Source organism: Gavialis gangeticus, unplaced genomic scaffold (assembly GCF_001723915.1).
Source record: "Gavialis gangeticus isolate Ggan-Ray unplaced genomic scaffold, GavGan_comp1, whole genome shotgun sequence".
In the NCBI taxonomy this organism is placed as follows: domain Eukaryota; kingdom Metazoa; phylum Chordata; order Crocodylia; family Gavialidae; genus Gavialis; species Gavialis gangeticus.
In genome coordinates, this window is record NW_017728992.1 from 123,448,162 (window position 1) to 123,463,883 (window position 15,722).

Sequence of the window (15,722 nt, forward strand, 5' to 3'; positions counted from 1 at the left end):
GTGCTCCAGGCCTTTGCTTTGGGGACAAACTGTGGAGCATCATGATGGTATATAATAGCCATTATAAAAGGAAGCACAATGCTAAACATTACTGACAACATACTGTAAAGTCTTATGAAATGAGGAAAATTAACTGTCAGGCCAATCCTTTCTTAAACACAGAACCAGCAGACACAAGGAAGGGAATTGAAACGGTTAGGCTGAAAAATTTCTTCATTGAAAAACAGAACCATTTTTAAATGTTTAAATGACCCTACTTTTTTCATGTCTAGAAAAAGAAAGCAATATTTATATTTCTAACAAGCCACTGTTGATAGTGCTTTTGAAACAAGGAAAAAGAGAAGAATGGTAATAATATCATACTGATGAATGACTGGTGAAACTTGTTCCAGCTACTGCATCAACATAACAGGAAAGGATAAAATCCCAAAGTGTTGAAATTTCCCCAGGGTGACTTCTTTGTGAGCCTTAGGAACTGCAAACACTTCTGGTAACACAGATGAAAAATACATATTGATTGGTAGTATCAACTTCCATAAAAATGTCATGTTCTCAGAAATCTGTCTCAGCTGTTCACCAAAAAGGGCAGTAAACAGAATTGCAGCATCCTTAATTCAGACTCATAATGATGATCTTTAACTGTATGTATCAACCTGGATCTGGGCTTTCATTCACACTTCATAGTTTCATACAAGTGTACAATATTATGTTTATGAATCCAGTGCTCATTCCCATGCTCTACACAGACCCACTGCTACACGAGTACCTCTCTCATTACATAGCAGAAAGAGAGAGTTAGTTTGCCCCGTAAGTCTAAAATTAGGCAGAAGACAGGGTAGTGTGGTACCTTTATAGACTGACTCATTCAAAGAGGCATGAGTTTTCATAGCCTACAGTCTACTTTGTCAAATATATCTCACAAAGCCTATGAAAGCTCATACCTCTCTGAACAAGTTACATTTGTATAAATGGCGAAATGTGCATTGGAACTGAGAAAATGGTGGTGGTGCGCTTTTGAAATAAAGTATATCAAAGGTGTTTTAGTTCAAAAGTGCACCACCACCATTTTCTCAGTGCTGACACACATTTCACCACTTATACAAACATATGCAATACAGCACCAGCTTGTGTGCAGAGCAGGCTTGACTGAGTCTGCTTCAATGCCTTCCTGTGCATCAGAGCAGACAAATGTATGTGTATACATGGCCCATAATGTAGGGAGTTTTAAAATCAGTCATGATCATCAGATTTAGGTTAGTTCTTGGGGTGACGGGGAACTATTGACGTGGCTATAAAATAACCTATTTGATGTAGGGTTCAAAATTTTTAAAAAATATTTTATGTAGTTCTATAACTCCAAACCACTTTTTAAAAAGGATAATATATTGCAGATAATATATTGCTTAGTTGTTTTTTTCCCCAATGGAAAAACAAATTAAAATGCATCCTTAAAGTAGTGCAAATATTTTTCCTCAACAATAATTTTAACTAGTCATTGCAGTCAATGAGAAGATTCTCCTTGATTTCAGTTACCCTTAAAATTAGCATTTATAGCCTAATTCTGCAGCATTCAAATTTATGGAAGCTTTACAATTAGCTACAATGCGTGTAGGATCAGGCTCAACAATTTCAGTTCTGCAAGGCACTTTAACATGCATCTACTCTTCAAGCAGGTGTAGTGCCACTGAAATTAATGTAATTACTTGCGACTAAAATTAGACATGTTTAAGTTCCTTGCTGATTTAAGGCCAGTGTTCAGCATATTCCAGGATTAAGGATTTAGTAGGTATTTGAAGACTGCTCCATTGATATAACAGAGCATGAGGCACATCTATCAAGTCTGTTATCTGCAAAGTGACAAAGATTATGTAGAGGGTAATAGATCAATAGAAAATCATACACAGTGCAATCTCCAATGAAAAATACACTACTGAAAAAGTACCTGTCTACACATCAGATAAGTATGTGCTTAGCCCAAAAAGATCATTTGTGTGTTAAACTCCTGAAATATTGACAACTTTGCTCATTCAAAAATAAATGAGTCAGGTCCCAATATATCACAAGGTTGGATTTGTAAAAATGTAATACATTTGAGGTACTCTTTATTTGCCTGCTAGAGCTTAAGCATTTCAGATCCACATTTTCAAGGTTTTCTGCACAGAAAAAATAAAAACTCAAGTTTATTGAGCAATGACCTAATCCAAGCTTGAAAGGCTTTACAAAAAATGGAAAATATTGCATGTCTCTCAATAAAATCACAAGAGTTTGTGGCACTGCTCCTAGTTTCACTTGACCACCTTCTCCTAAAATCAATTCTTATTGTACTGAACTTTGCATGGTTGAATTTAACTGCATCCCTCCCACCCACTCCACCCCTCCTGCAAAAAACATAAATAGAGGTTTCAGCTAAATTTATGGAGTTGGGGGTTTTAGCCTCATGCATCTCAACTAGGCAATCAGACTATTGTGAATCAACTCAAGCCAGCGATCTGTGGGCATCTATACACATGCTCTGGGGTGGAGAGGGGACACTTTAATTAGAGCAGGTCTGAGAGCTGCTCTAATTAAAGCTCCCACAGCATCACGTGTATTCAGCATCCCACACTTCAAAATGGCAGCAGGCATGCTTTAACTAAAGCTTGTTCAATGAGCTGTAGTTAAAGCACCCCTGCTGCCATCTTGAAACACAGGGATGCTGAATACATGTGACACAGACTTGATTAACTGAGTTTTCTCCGACATGTGCTAATTAGCATGCATCAGAGCAGAAGTCCATCACATGTATAAGTGCCCTATGATGTGGGCTGGAGTGTTTCAAGAGAGGCTAGAAATAGCAAAAGGAACAGGATTTCTTTTAGCAGGTAACAAGACCCATGATGATCTTTCAAAGACGGATCAACCCGGTTGTGGGAGGGACAAGGAGACAAAAATATTGTTGGACATGTTAACTGTGGTTTCATAATATTTATTTGGAAAACCCTGAGGCAGAGTTTTTTTCTGTCATTTCAGGAAGAAGCTGTAGAAGAGATGCTTTTGGAAATACCATCCCAGTAGCCAGCGTTGCATAACAAAATCCCCACTTCTAATATTCACACTGATTGGTATCAGTATTAGTTTAGCATTTAAAATGTCTGACTGTTGACACTAAAGGTTATGCTACTTCTCTAAGTTTTACTTTATAGAGTTACTAGTGCATACTGATTATATAGACAGACTGCAAAAGATACTATTCGTTTGTTTAAACTTTGAATGAAATATGTTTGTCATCTCAGCCTCTGTTTTTTAGAGCTCTTTAAATGCACTACCATATATTGCCATTGTACTATATTACATTGTTTCATAATTACACAATGTTTTGCTTAGCACTGCAAGAGTTTCAATCAGTGCTGAGGAGCAGATGTTCTGCAGATTTATGAATGTAGCATACATGGAGCCCACATCCTGCTTCATTCTGGGTTATCTCTAGTCTTCCTGTCTGTCTACCACACTCCCCTTAATTATATGTTTCTGCCTTTCTCTGATAGACCAATGAAGTCAAGGGAACTCAGACATTTGTGAAGGGTTCTTCCATGTTTATTGGCAGCAAACAGCTACCAAACAGTTGCACTATGCTGCCTTGAAAAACAGAAGATGGTCATTTTATCTATATATAGGAGCACTGAAAATCAACAGTCTGCTAGCCTTTATACATGTAGGCTGCATCCAGATGATCTGGGCCATGAGCTTATAGCAGCACAAATTTGTGCCACTACGTTGTGCCATAATGCATTCCCCTGAAGATGTGCTGTGTTGCAGAACACATTGTCCTGCTGCGGGAAACTGCCCATGCCCAGCTCCTCCCAGCTCTCGGTGTGCTCCATGTGCTGTGAGGAGGGGCTGGCAGGGGCACAGAGTACCTCAGTACAGGGCTAGCCAGCAGGTGCATTGAGGCACCCTGTGCCCCAGCCAGCCAGGGAATGGCATGTGGAGACCTGGAAGCAGGAAACCTGCTCCCCTGTCCTGAGGCTCACTGTGCCCCAGCCAGCTGTCCACAGCTGACTGGGGTGTGGTCTACATCAGCATGGGGACTCCACAGCATGTAGAGAGAGGCTACCTGCTCCCATGGCTGCCTGCTTCCCTGTCTCCACGTTTATCCCAGTGCACACTCTTTTGGTGTGCTTTGCATCACTTTTCTTTTCCAGGGCTTTTTGGGTTTTGCGGGGGGGAGGGGAGGTTGCTTTTTTGCTACTGGGAAATCCCAGTAGCAAATTTTGCCCCTGTGCTGAAAATTAGTAGTGTCATGTGTGGTTTAATGTACAATGTGTGCAGTTTGTGGAACCACAAAGAAACATTGCATTTGGATGAACCTGGCTCACCCAACATATGTATATATCGAGCAAGTTAGACGGGCTTTTTTGGTGCTTTTATCTAGTAGCTGATTGAATCGGCTTGAGATAAAAATTCCAAAAAGCCCTCCCCACATTAGTTCGACCCAGCTCTGCAGGTTTTGTATAGATTGCATGCTTCAGTGGGACTTTCCGGCATTTTTATCTAAAGCTGATTCAATCAGCTACTAAATAAAAGCACCATAATGCCCCACTAAAGCGCCCAATCTATACAGATGTTGGGTGAGCCAGGTTCAGCTAATGCAATGCTTCTTCTGGGCATGCATTGTGCTCTGCGTGTGGGTATGCAGAATTTAAAGTGCTGGGGGTTTTTTACATCTGTCAGCTGCCTACTACATGGATGCCTCTCCATGAATTATTGGGTGGACTGGCATTGTTCCAGGAAACAGTCTGACACTAGAAATGATAGTATCTCCAACACCCTCCTCTACTTTTGCATGTGGGAGATAATATAGCTGGGTACTCCGTTACCTTCACAGCTGCTACTGAATAGTGACAGGGGGTTTCAGTCTGTATCAGCAAGATCCTATTGAAGCCATACTTTCACTAAGGTGAAGAATATACAAAGCAAAATGTTTCCCTGGCTCCACATAGCAGAAAAGGTGCTTTCTCCATGGATCCTTGAAGCCTTTAGTGCTGGGAAAAGACTGAAGTCCCTCAAACATTTCCAGCAGTGGACAGTGCCAGAACAATACCACAAAGGGAATGTAAGTATTTCCTTCCTTTCTATCTTTTTTGTTATTCTGTACAAGGGATGATTTAAGCCACACTGTGGAAAGACAGTTTTTAGCCCTTACAAGACAGTCTCTGAATTCCTTAAAGACAAACTTTATAGAGAGAATGCACTGCGTCTCCTTGATTGGCTCTGTGCTATTTGGTTTGACATATCCAACACTAAAAACAAGACATCTCTGGCAAATAATTAAATTGGGTGCAGACAGCCAAAATCTGTCTCCTGTGGGCCTGCACAATGCTCATAGTCATAGATCTCATTCAGTACTTTAAGGTCCTTAATTTAGCACAGTCCTACAATGAATATTAGCATTTTACATGTAAAACTTCATCCTTTGGGAATCAAAATTGTGAGTTATTTTCTAAAGCGTGGCCAAGATAAATCTGATTATTTAAAACAATTATTTGTAAGTGTTGACAAAGGTAATAACATTTTAAACATGAAAGCAAAGGGGAACATTTTCATATTTCATTTCCAACTTCTGTAAAGGAAACTCTTTCATGCTTAAAATTCAAAGTCAGCATGTCTAATAATGCCACTGGTACAAGGAGTCAAATTACCTACAATAGCCTGAAAAAGTATTTGAATATTACTGAGATAATACCCCAGTAATTTTTATGCAGGATCTAGGTTGGATTGGAATCGCCCATTTCAAAATTAAAGAGAGAACATTTTGTGACTGCAAAACACCATTTAAGCAATGTATGACTCAATTTAAGGTAGTGTCCAAAAATTAAATAAAGCAGTAGGAAAGCAATGTTAACAGAAGGACCTACATTTTCACTGTTAACATCTATTTGGCCTGAATGTCCCACAGTTATAAAATACTTGAGAGTACCTATATAGAAAAAATATGTATGCTATATTTAAAGGGAGGAATACTAAGCCATTGCACTGAAGTCTGTTTAACAGTTTCTGTAAATGATATTATCTGTATATAAAAGATTACTGCAAGAGAGAGAGAGAGAATTTATAACCCATCCATTTCTAATCCTTTGCTTTTTCCTCAGTAACTCAAAGCCACCTGCTGGTTGTTTGCTTGCTGTACCACTCAGAACTGGAGGATGAAATACATGATATAATGTCACAAGGGAGATGGATGAAACACTAGCCTCACTGAAGTCAAAAAGGAGTTCTCCATTTGCTTCACTGAGGCTTTTTGAAATTTTATTTGAATAAGTGTAATTGCCATTTGTTTTAGTTTCCTTTTCAGCATGGTAGGGAAAAAACTTTCACTTACGTGTATAAAGATTTGTTTTGTTGCCATTCTTCTTCTGCTACTGGAAGGCAGCCCTGATAACTCTATCACTAAGTGGCTGGGTTGGTCTAAAGTTATCTCCTAATATTCCATCACAGCCTTCTAAAAGTTCTGCACCTTTAACATGGGTCCTCAGTCTTCGAAACTCTTCTATCTGAAAAGGCAAAAAAAAATGTATTTCTTAGATACTTCATTTGTTTTATGGGGAAAATAACAGAAAAGGAGTCTTCACCCAACCTCTAAGATTGTATGCATGGTGTGTGTGTCCAAATATCCAAAAATATAAATTTTTATGATAAAGTTCTAAAAAAAAAAAAGTTCTTCCAGTTTTACTGCAAAATGACAATTGCACATACAAAATAGATAGCAATGTAGCCCAAATCAGAGCATCGTTTGAATGTTTCTTTCTGCATATTTTGTTATAGTTTGTTCTATCCTCCCTACCCAGCATTTTATTGAAGATTAGCTTCTATGTATGCAATAAGACAATAGACCGGGGACACACGCTGCTCATTCTGATCTAACTTAGATAAGTGTCAAATTAGGAATAACTCCATTCATTAGGATGGGTTATGTATTTTATGGTGGGGTTTTTTTCTTCTTTCTTTAGTCACTGAAAATTAGATTAATCTGAAATAATTTGTAAAACATGGTGGTCATCATCACGGGTGCCTATACACAAGCAAGGAGGCTGCTCCAATGTGCTGCAATTCCAGCACACGGGAGCAGACTCAATTAATTAACTCATTTAATCGAGTCTGCTGGAGCATGGCAATTACCACATTCCAGCAGCCTCCGACATCTTGTGTATCAGTGTCCCTGCACTTCAAAATATTAGCGGGGTGCTTTAATTAAAGCTCGCTTGAGCTTTAGATGAAGTGCCCTGCCACCATTTCGAAGCATAGGGATGATGATACATGAGATGCTCCAAGTGCTTTAGTTAGAGTAGCTCTTGGAGCTGCTCTAATTAAAGCACGTGCCCTGCCAGTCCTGGAGCACATGTATAAATGTCCTATGTCCCATTTCAGCGTGTTCTAAATGAGACCTTTTTAGAGTCAAAAATGAGTTTTGTTTCAAGAAAATTTTTCAAAGTTCTAAATCAAAATAAATGGTTTTTAATTTGGTTTTTGTTCTTTGATATGGTGGCAAAATTCAGAGACCAGATTCTCTCCAAACCCAGAATAAAACCAATGGAAGAAGCTTTTTGCAAGGGTATTTCTGCAACAATTGCTTCTCACAGGGAGTTGTGTGCATGTTTAAAAAGCCATTTAAAGGGCTAGCCATCTATGCCAAGCTTTTCTGATTCTATTCAGACACCCAACTCCCAGAGAGGAACTCTACAGAAAAATGATGGTGTGCACAGCTATATTACCATTTCTAAGTAACTTTTGTGAGGTCAGGATGGAGGTGACATGTCACCCTGCCAAATTGTGCTCCCAGCCCAACCATTCTTCCCCTCCCCCTATACGATCCTTTTCCACTCTCCCTGACAGCCTAGGGTGTATACACACAGACTAAGTCAACTTAAAATAAAGCAACTTAACTAAGTCAACTTAAGCCATATCGGAGCATACAGCTCCTTGACATGGTGGCAGTTATCTTGTGAGTTAAACTAATTTAACTAATGTATGTGACTCAAGACAACACATGTCAGAGGTGTATTATCTTGCTCCACATTTAAGTTGACGCTGCTCCACATATTTGTGTACACTCTGACAGTAAAGCTGACTTTAAAAAGTTAAGTCAGCTTAACCGTCAGAAAGTTAGTACATGTGTATGCACCCCTAGACCCCTTTAAGTAAAAATATAAGGCTCTGCAAGGCCCCAGATCTTAGAGTAAGATGCTAAAAGGTAATGAGTGGCATTTTCTAGCCTCCTATTGGGGTGGGGAAATGGTTTCCTAATGTAACTCAGAAGATAACTGCCATTGCTGTTCTTATCATCGACAAAATAATATAGATACAGATTTATTTATTTGATTTACTGTCTAGCTGTGCTCTGTTGCTTTTTTTTCTTCAGAAAGCAGAATATTTAGAAATCACTATCTGTCTGACTTTGGATGCTGAGAAGGAAGGGGCAGTTTGTACTAAAAAGATGAAAGGAAGGAAGAGCAGAGAAGTTCTTTTTAACATGCTTTTGAAGACAGACCCATGTACTTTTCAATTTATTTTATGTTTATTCAACTCAAACTGCACCTAAAAACAAATATATTATAGGCTTTAGGACTGAAGAAACCTGCGGAAGTCAAGTGCTAGTAGATAACTAATGCTAGTCAAGCACTAGTAGATACTGCAGATACTCCTTCTGCCTGAAGAGAAGGGTGTTTGTACCTGAAAGCTTGCAAAGAAGAATTTTTCCAACTATTTTAGTTAGTCTAATAAAATGTATCAGATTTACCCAAAGAACCTTGTCTGTCAGTAGGAAACTAAGTAGCTTTCATGAAAGTAGCCTCTTCCATTGGAGCTGAACTGAATCAACGCAGGAACAGGCTGGAATCTATGATATAGATACAGATTTATTTATTTGATTTACTGTCTAGCTGTCCTCTGTTGCTTTTAGTTTGGGATGAGGTATTTTACAAGATAACAGGTTTTGTTTGATCTCTTGAGAATTAGAGACTTCAAATAAATGTGAATCAAAAAAAGACTCTGTAAAGCCAGTATTTCTGAACTACCCATCCAAACTTCAAGTGCTCTGCAACGTATGCTGGGTGAGACTGGCTTTCCTTGCAGTAAATTCCTTTTCCAGGAGATATTCCTTAAAGTTGCTCCCATGTTGTTAAATCAGGAGGATGGGATTCATGCCAAGCTGTGCTTTGATCTCCAGAATGTTCATGGTCATTATTGAAGTCCTTGTGCATTAACTGGAGCATCAGGTTTTGAGGCCCAGTGTAGGTCAGATACAAAACCAGAGGCTGTACCAACTGTGACCACTGTTCATGTGCACATGCCCACTGAAGAAGTGGTTCTGTGAGAGCTAATACAGACCCAGGCTATATTATATTTTTCATATAATCGCTAGAGTGAATAAGTGTGCTCCACTGCCCAAGCAACACTTTCACGCCTGCCTGTCCCTTCCTCCATACTTCCATTCCTGACTCCTTCCATGGATACTGTGAAATGTCCTCTGCAGGACCCAGAAGTTACTTGCACTTAGTACTAGTATCTTTTACAGGAGACTGGGGAGATCAATTTACAGGTATTTCCTCTATTATCAGATCTTATCTTCTAGAAACAGGTTCTGTCCTATTCCCAGAGAAGGATCAAGACCATAGCATCAATGCAGCAGAATAGCAAAATGGGATAAAGCTTTTTGGAATATTAAACATAGCTCATCATAAAGCTGAAGCCAAAAATTAAATTGGTTTTTATGTTGCAGAAACTTTTCTTCTATTTCCCCCCGTTTCCAACTTCCGTTTTTGCTTAATGCAGTATTGCAAATAAATGTATATTTTCTGCATAATAGAATATGAAAAACAAAGTACATTAATGCATTTCCTTGGTAAAAGTCACCTTTTTCAGGAAAACAGGCTGAAGGTCACTTAAAACGTGCTTTCTTCAGTTTAAATTTTTTCTACATCTTACTTCTACTGTCTATGGAAATGGGTATAGATTATAATGGAATGAAATAACATAAATGCCTTTTAGTTCTTTATCGTACTACACTGATTTTGCACATTTCCAATTACAACCCTCTGTACCAGTGAATATTTCTGTTCTTTAAAAATGAGGAGTATAGAATGAGCTACACAATGGGGTCAGAAATCCTGCCATTCAGTACTAAGCCATCGAACTATGGCAGTGGGTACAGGAGAATGACAGCTGCTGACTGCATCATTGTTAAAATGCAACCTTCTAATTGGCTCAGAGGATGCACTTGTTTTATGCTTCAGTGAACCACAAAAATTATTTATAAATGTTCTGTGTGAAAAAAAATTGCGGGGAAAAAGTATGAACAACCTTTTCCTATTTTTCATTTTCTTTATGAGGATAATATTAGGGAGTGTATTATGATGCTGTTGTGTTTCTCCAGTGCGCAGAAATATACTCAGTGTCTCATAGAAAAAAAACAAGACACTTCATCCTTAGAGAAGAAACAGTAAGCTTATCATGAAACACATGAGGTTCATAAACTGACAGAAGGAGTGCAATGGGGAAAGCTGGAAATATATGGGTGTGTTTTTCCAGTAAAATCTAGATTTCTTCAGAAACCAATGACAAAGCTCCAAAAGCTAGATTGTAAAGTCTTTGCTCTTACAGGTACACAAGTTATTTCAGATATCAGTTGACCCTAGAGAACAGGAATTTCACAAACTGTGCTGAGCAGACTTCAGTGGGAGCAAAATCAGGCCTTAAAGCCTGATGGTTTCATTCCTTCTTTGTTGTCTAGATACTCGTTTCAGCTCAACCATTCTGATCTGAACTAATGAAATCACATCATTATAAAAAATAGTCATCAGTACAAGTAGAATAAAGACCCCTTTTCTGAATATTTCTCAATTTACCATACTAATTTCTAAACCAAACTAATTTTTAGAATCTGGGAATTATAGAAAAGTAGGGCGAGAAAGGGCTTCTGGAGCTCATCTAGTCCAGCACCCTGCTCAAAGAAGGATCATCCCAACAAGTCCTTGTATAACCTATTCCTAAAACTGCACAATCAGCCCTCTTACACAACTACAAGGCATATTGACCAAGGAAACCAAAAGCACTCTAACCTGCTACAGATAAAGCAGGTAGGCAAGGGCCATCAGTGATCCAGCACTTCACGGGTTGTTAAAATGCATTCAAGAGATCAAAGTAAGAAAGCCATGCCTCCTGTTGCAGAGGAAAGCAAAAACCCATACAGTCCATACCAGTCTGACCATGGAATAAAATTCCTTCCTGTAGAGTGGCAAGACCCTCTATATTTAAATCTCCTGGTTTTAATTCCAGCAGGAACACTGGCATGTTCCAGTAAAAAACCCCAGCCTGAGCTGTAGCCAACACCCTGCTGAGGAAGGCAAAAAAAAAAAAGTTCTGACCCCTGCAGAAACAGAAAGAAAACATTTCTTCCTGGACCTATGCGGCAACCAGCAAAGCCCAGAAGCATGGAAAAAACAAATGCTCTCCATTCTGTTCTGCAACACAGGGTTAGAAAACAACTTCATGTATCACCCCCTCTAAGTGGACAGCTAGAACTCCCCTTTCTGTATCCTCCCCATAAACCTATTCCAGATGCTTTGATCTTCTTCCATAACGACACCAGTTGTGTTCACTGTCCTATTGCTAAGCATAGTCATCCTCAATATCCATCTGCTTTTTTCCTTATCTTCCGGTGATCCGTGAAAGACAGGAGGGTTCCCGGGCTTCCCACTGTTGCGGTCTACAGCACACTCCAGGCATAGTGACTCCTAGATCATCCCTGACCAATACTTATACAGCCTCTTCTAAAATAACTTCTCTCCCCTCTTTATCCTTATTATAGTTTCATAGTTGGTAGGTTTGGAAGGGACCTGAGCAGATCATCTAGCCGACTCCCTGCCATGGCAGGAAAAAGTACTGGGGTCAAACAGCCCCAGCAAGGTGTTCGTCTAGCCTCCTCTTAAAGACCCCCAGGGTAGGAGCCAGCACCACTTTGCTGGGATAAGTTGAGAAGGTGTTGTAATATATAGGAATATGCATCCTCAACTTAAGTTATTTTACTTCCATTTCCCTTCAGCACTATACTACTAGTCAGTGTTACTGTGTTAATCACAAGAATATAAGAATTGTTAAATTAAAATTGACCAACAGTTTATATTGTCCAATATTGTATCTCTAAAGCGGGTCACCAAATACATCAAAAGGTGATGAAAAGCCCTGTATTACGCATATCTTTGAAACTCTGTACAAGAAAGGGGAAATTTATTTCTGACAACAACAGTTGATCATATTATGACCTGAAGCATGAAAACAGACAACCTTATAATTTGTCTCATACCTGGTATAACTGAAGATGCTATTATTATTCAGATACATATCTGATCCTATTTTGAAATTTTAGTAAAACTATTCTCGTCAACAATATCCTGCAGAAGACACTTCTATAAGTTAATGCTATATTATGCAAAAAGTGGTTCTTTTAATTCATTCAAAATGCTTTGATTTTCTGTGCTTCCATATCATGGAAAAGTATAATGATATAAAAATATCTTTATGGGCCTCCTTTAGCTCCTGCAGAATTGTACCTATACAGAATTTAACCTTTAGTGTATGTCCTTTTATTTTCCTTCCATAGTAAATAGTCCTACTGTTCCTAACTTCTCCCCACAAGACAGCAACAAAGGATGCAAAAAGAAAGCAAGTAGGTCAGAGTTCAAAATACATTTGACATATGTGTACAAATGAGAGGGATATGGAGAATAAACAAGATGAGCTGGAAGGCAGAGCCTGTGAAAAGAGCTATGATCTACCTGTTATCACACAGACTTAGTGAAACAGCTGTTATGACTGGAATGCCAAAACTGAAGGGTTTAGTATGTTTCATAAGGATGGGTTTGGAAGAAAAGTTGGTTGTATGTCAGAAATATATATATTTATTCCCTAGTTTAGGAGTAAGAAGGTAGCAGAGCAGAATGTATTTGGATGAAGATAAAAGGTGAAAGATACAGCAATGACAGAATGGTGGAGATTTATTATAGACCACCAAGTCAGGAAGAAGAGGTGGATGAGGCACTCTTCAAGGAGACAACAAAATTATCAGAAAGTTATGAGATAGAACTGACTGATAAGAGACTTCATTTTTCCAGACATCTGCTAAAATAATAATACAGCCAAATATAACATGTCAAGTAAATTCGTAACTTGTGTGGAGAACAGCTTTCTGTTCCAGAAAGTTGAAGATAAACTGACAGATCATTTATCTTGTCCTGACCAATAGGGAAGAACTAGTGAAGGATGTGAAGCTGATGGGAAACATGGAAAGATACAGCCACGACATAATAGAATTTGTGATCCTGAGATGGGAAAAGCATAATGTCAGCAGAATTAAGATACTGGATTTCAAGAAGTTAAATTTCAACCAAACAAAGGACACAATAGGCATGGAGCCATGTGAGGATAGACTGAATGATAAAGGCACCCAAGATGACTGGAAGCTTCTAAAGGGCACAGTACTGGAAGCCCAAAAAGAAGCTATTCCAATACAGTGGATGCACAATAGGATTGGCTGCACAAGGAGCTTGTAGGCTACCTCAAAAAATACAGGCAATGGAAAGAAGTGAAGGTCACCAAGAAAGCATACTGGGAAACAACAAGAACTTGCAGGGACAAAATTAGGAAAGCAAAGGTAAAAAATTAACTTCACCTAGCAAGGGAAGTTAAACACAACAAGAAGTGGTTATATACATAATGTTGACCAGGAAACAAAAATCAAGGAAGTTGTGGGTCCACTGTTAAATAGCCAGGGAACATTATTAACAGAGGATGCAAAGAAGGTGGAGCTGCTCAACAACTACTTTTGTCTTAGTCTTCACAAAAAAATTAAGCTGCCACCGAACACCTAATAAGAATTATTTTGATGAGAAAAGGGACAAGCTGAGTGATGAGATAAAAGAAACAGTTAGCTTTAAATGAGTCTGAATGAATTCAAGTCAGCAGGACCTGATGAACTTCATCCCAGGGTATTGAAAGAACTGACAGAGGAAATCTCAGAAGCATTGACAAAACTATTTATGAAGACAGGCAAAGCACCACAGAACTAGGAAACAGACAACACAGTGCCCACCCCTCTTAAAAACGGCTAAAAGGAAGAACCCAGGAACTATGGATCAGTTAGCCTCACCCCAATATTCAGGAAGTTACTAAAGCATATCATAAGGAATTCCATTTGCAAGTATATGGAGAAGGAAATGCTGATCAGAGCATCCAACATGGGCATAGTATGGATGAACAAACCATGCCAAACAAATTTGATCTCCTTTTTCAACAAAATAATCAATTTGGTGAAGGGAATACAGTGGAAGTAGTGTATTTAGACTTCAGACAGGTTTTTTAAACAAATTGGAGTATTGTGAGCTAAATAAAACTACTATAAGGTGGATAGACAACTGGCTCAATAGCTGCAAGGAAAGGGTAATTAATTATAAATGGATCCATGTCAGAATGGCAAGAGGTTTTTAGTGGAGTCCCACAGGAGTCTGTCCTGGGCCCTGCGCTGTTCAACCTGTTTCTTAATGATTTGGAGGCTGGAAGAGAGAGCTGTTTGAGCAAGTTTGAAGATCATATGAAACTGGGAAAGAATGCACACACGCAGTGGTGGGCAGGAGCACAGTTCAGAAGAACCTTGATGCATTAGGAAGTTGGGTGGCAGTTAACAGGATGAAGTTCAATGCTGACAAATTCAAGGTGCTACACCTCAGGAAGAATAGTCAAATGCACTAATACAACTAACTGGCTGAATAGAAGTACAGTGGAAAGGATCTAGGAGTCTGCTAGATTACAGACTCAATATGAGTTTGCATTGTGATGCAGTTGCACAAAAGGTGAATACAATTTTGGGAGGCATCAATAGGAGCATTAAGTGCAAGACACAGAAGGTAATGGTGCGTCTTTACTCAGCACTGGTTAGATCTTATCTAGAGTATTGTGTTCAGTTTTGGCTTCCACATTTTAAAAAGGATATGGAGAAGTTAGAAAGAAGTTAGGATACAGAGGTAGGAGACAAAAATGATAAAGGGCTTGGGAGGCAAATCATACAAAGTGAGACTGAAGGAAATAGGCTTGGTCAGCTTGTGGAAAATGTGATTAAAGGGGGACATAATAGCAATCTTCAGATATATGAATGGCTGCCATAAGAAAAAAGGGAAAATACCTTGTATCTCATGCTGCAGAAAGCAGGATATGGATGAATAGCTAGAAGTTGCAGCAAAGTCAGTTTAGAGTAGATACAGGGAAAAAAAACTTTACAGTTAGAAGAGTGAGGCAGTGGAATAGACTTCCTAGGGAAGTTGTGGGTCTTGAACATTGGAGGTGTTCAAGAAGAAGTTAGATAAGCTTTAGTCAAGAATGATCTAGGAGTAACTATGCTTATGTTTTTCTAGGAGTATTTCCCATGCTTCTGGGCTCAGATGGGTGCTGCATGGGACCAGGAAGGATTTTTTTTCCCTCTTGTTGCTATGTATATTTAGGGGACGGGGGGGTGCAGATTTTGATGCCTTCAGAAGTGTTGGATTTTGGCTGTAGCCAAGTTGGGAATTTTAACTGGAGTGTGTCAATGCTCCTGCTGAGACAAAAAGCAGAAGGTTCTTGGTTAGAAGATCTTGCTCTTCCACTCAGGGTCAGACTAATAGCTGTATTTGGGGTTAGGAAGGAATTTTACCCCATGG

General features: G+C 39.0%; 1 protein-coding gene across 2 annotated transcripts in view; it reads right to left on the reverse strand.

The window, feature by feature from the left end:
* Positions 1-15,722, reverse strand: part of CA8 (carbonic anhydrase 8) — a 96,230-nt gene that overhangs the window by 8,938 nt on the left and 71,570 nt on the right. Inside the window, exons 8-9 of one of the 2 annotated variants that reach the window (XM_019527712.1) lie at positions 6,359-6,530; positions 5,115-5,154 (exon numbers count right to left, since the gene is read on the reverse strand). In XM_019527712.1, coding sequence (XP_019383257.1) covers positions 6,396-6,530 — 135 coding nt within the window. In that variant the 3' untranslated portion in view covers positions 5,115-5,154; positions 6,359-6,395. Of the gene's footprint in view, positions 1-5,114; positions 5,155-6,358; positions 6,531-15,722 lie in introns of those variants that run through there. The other variant, XM_019527711.1, reaches the window with a different exon arrangement.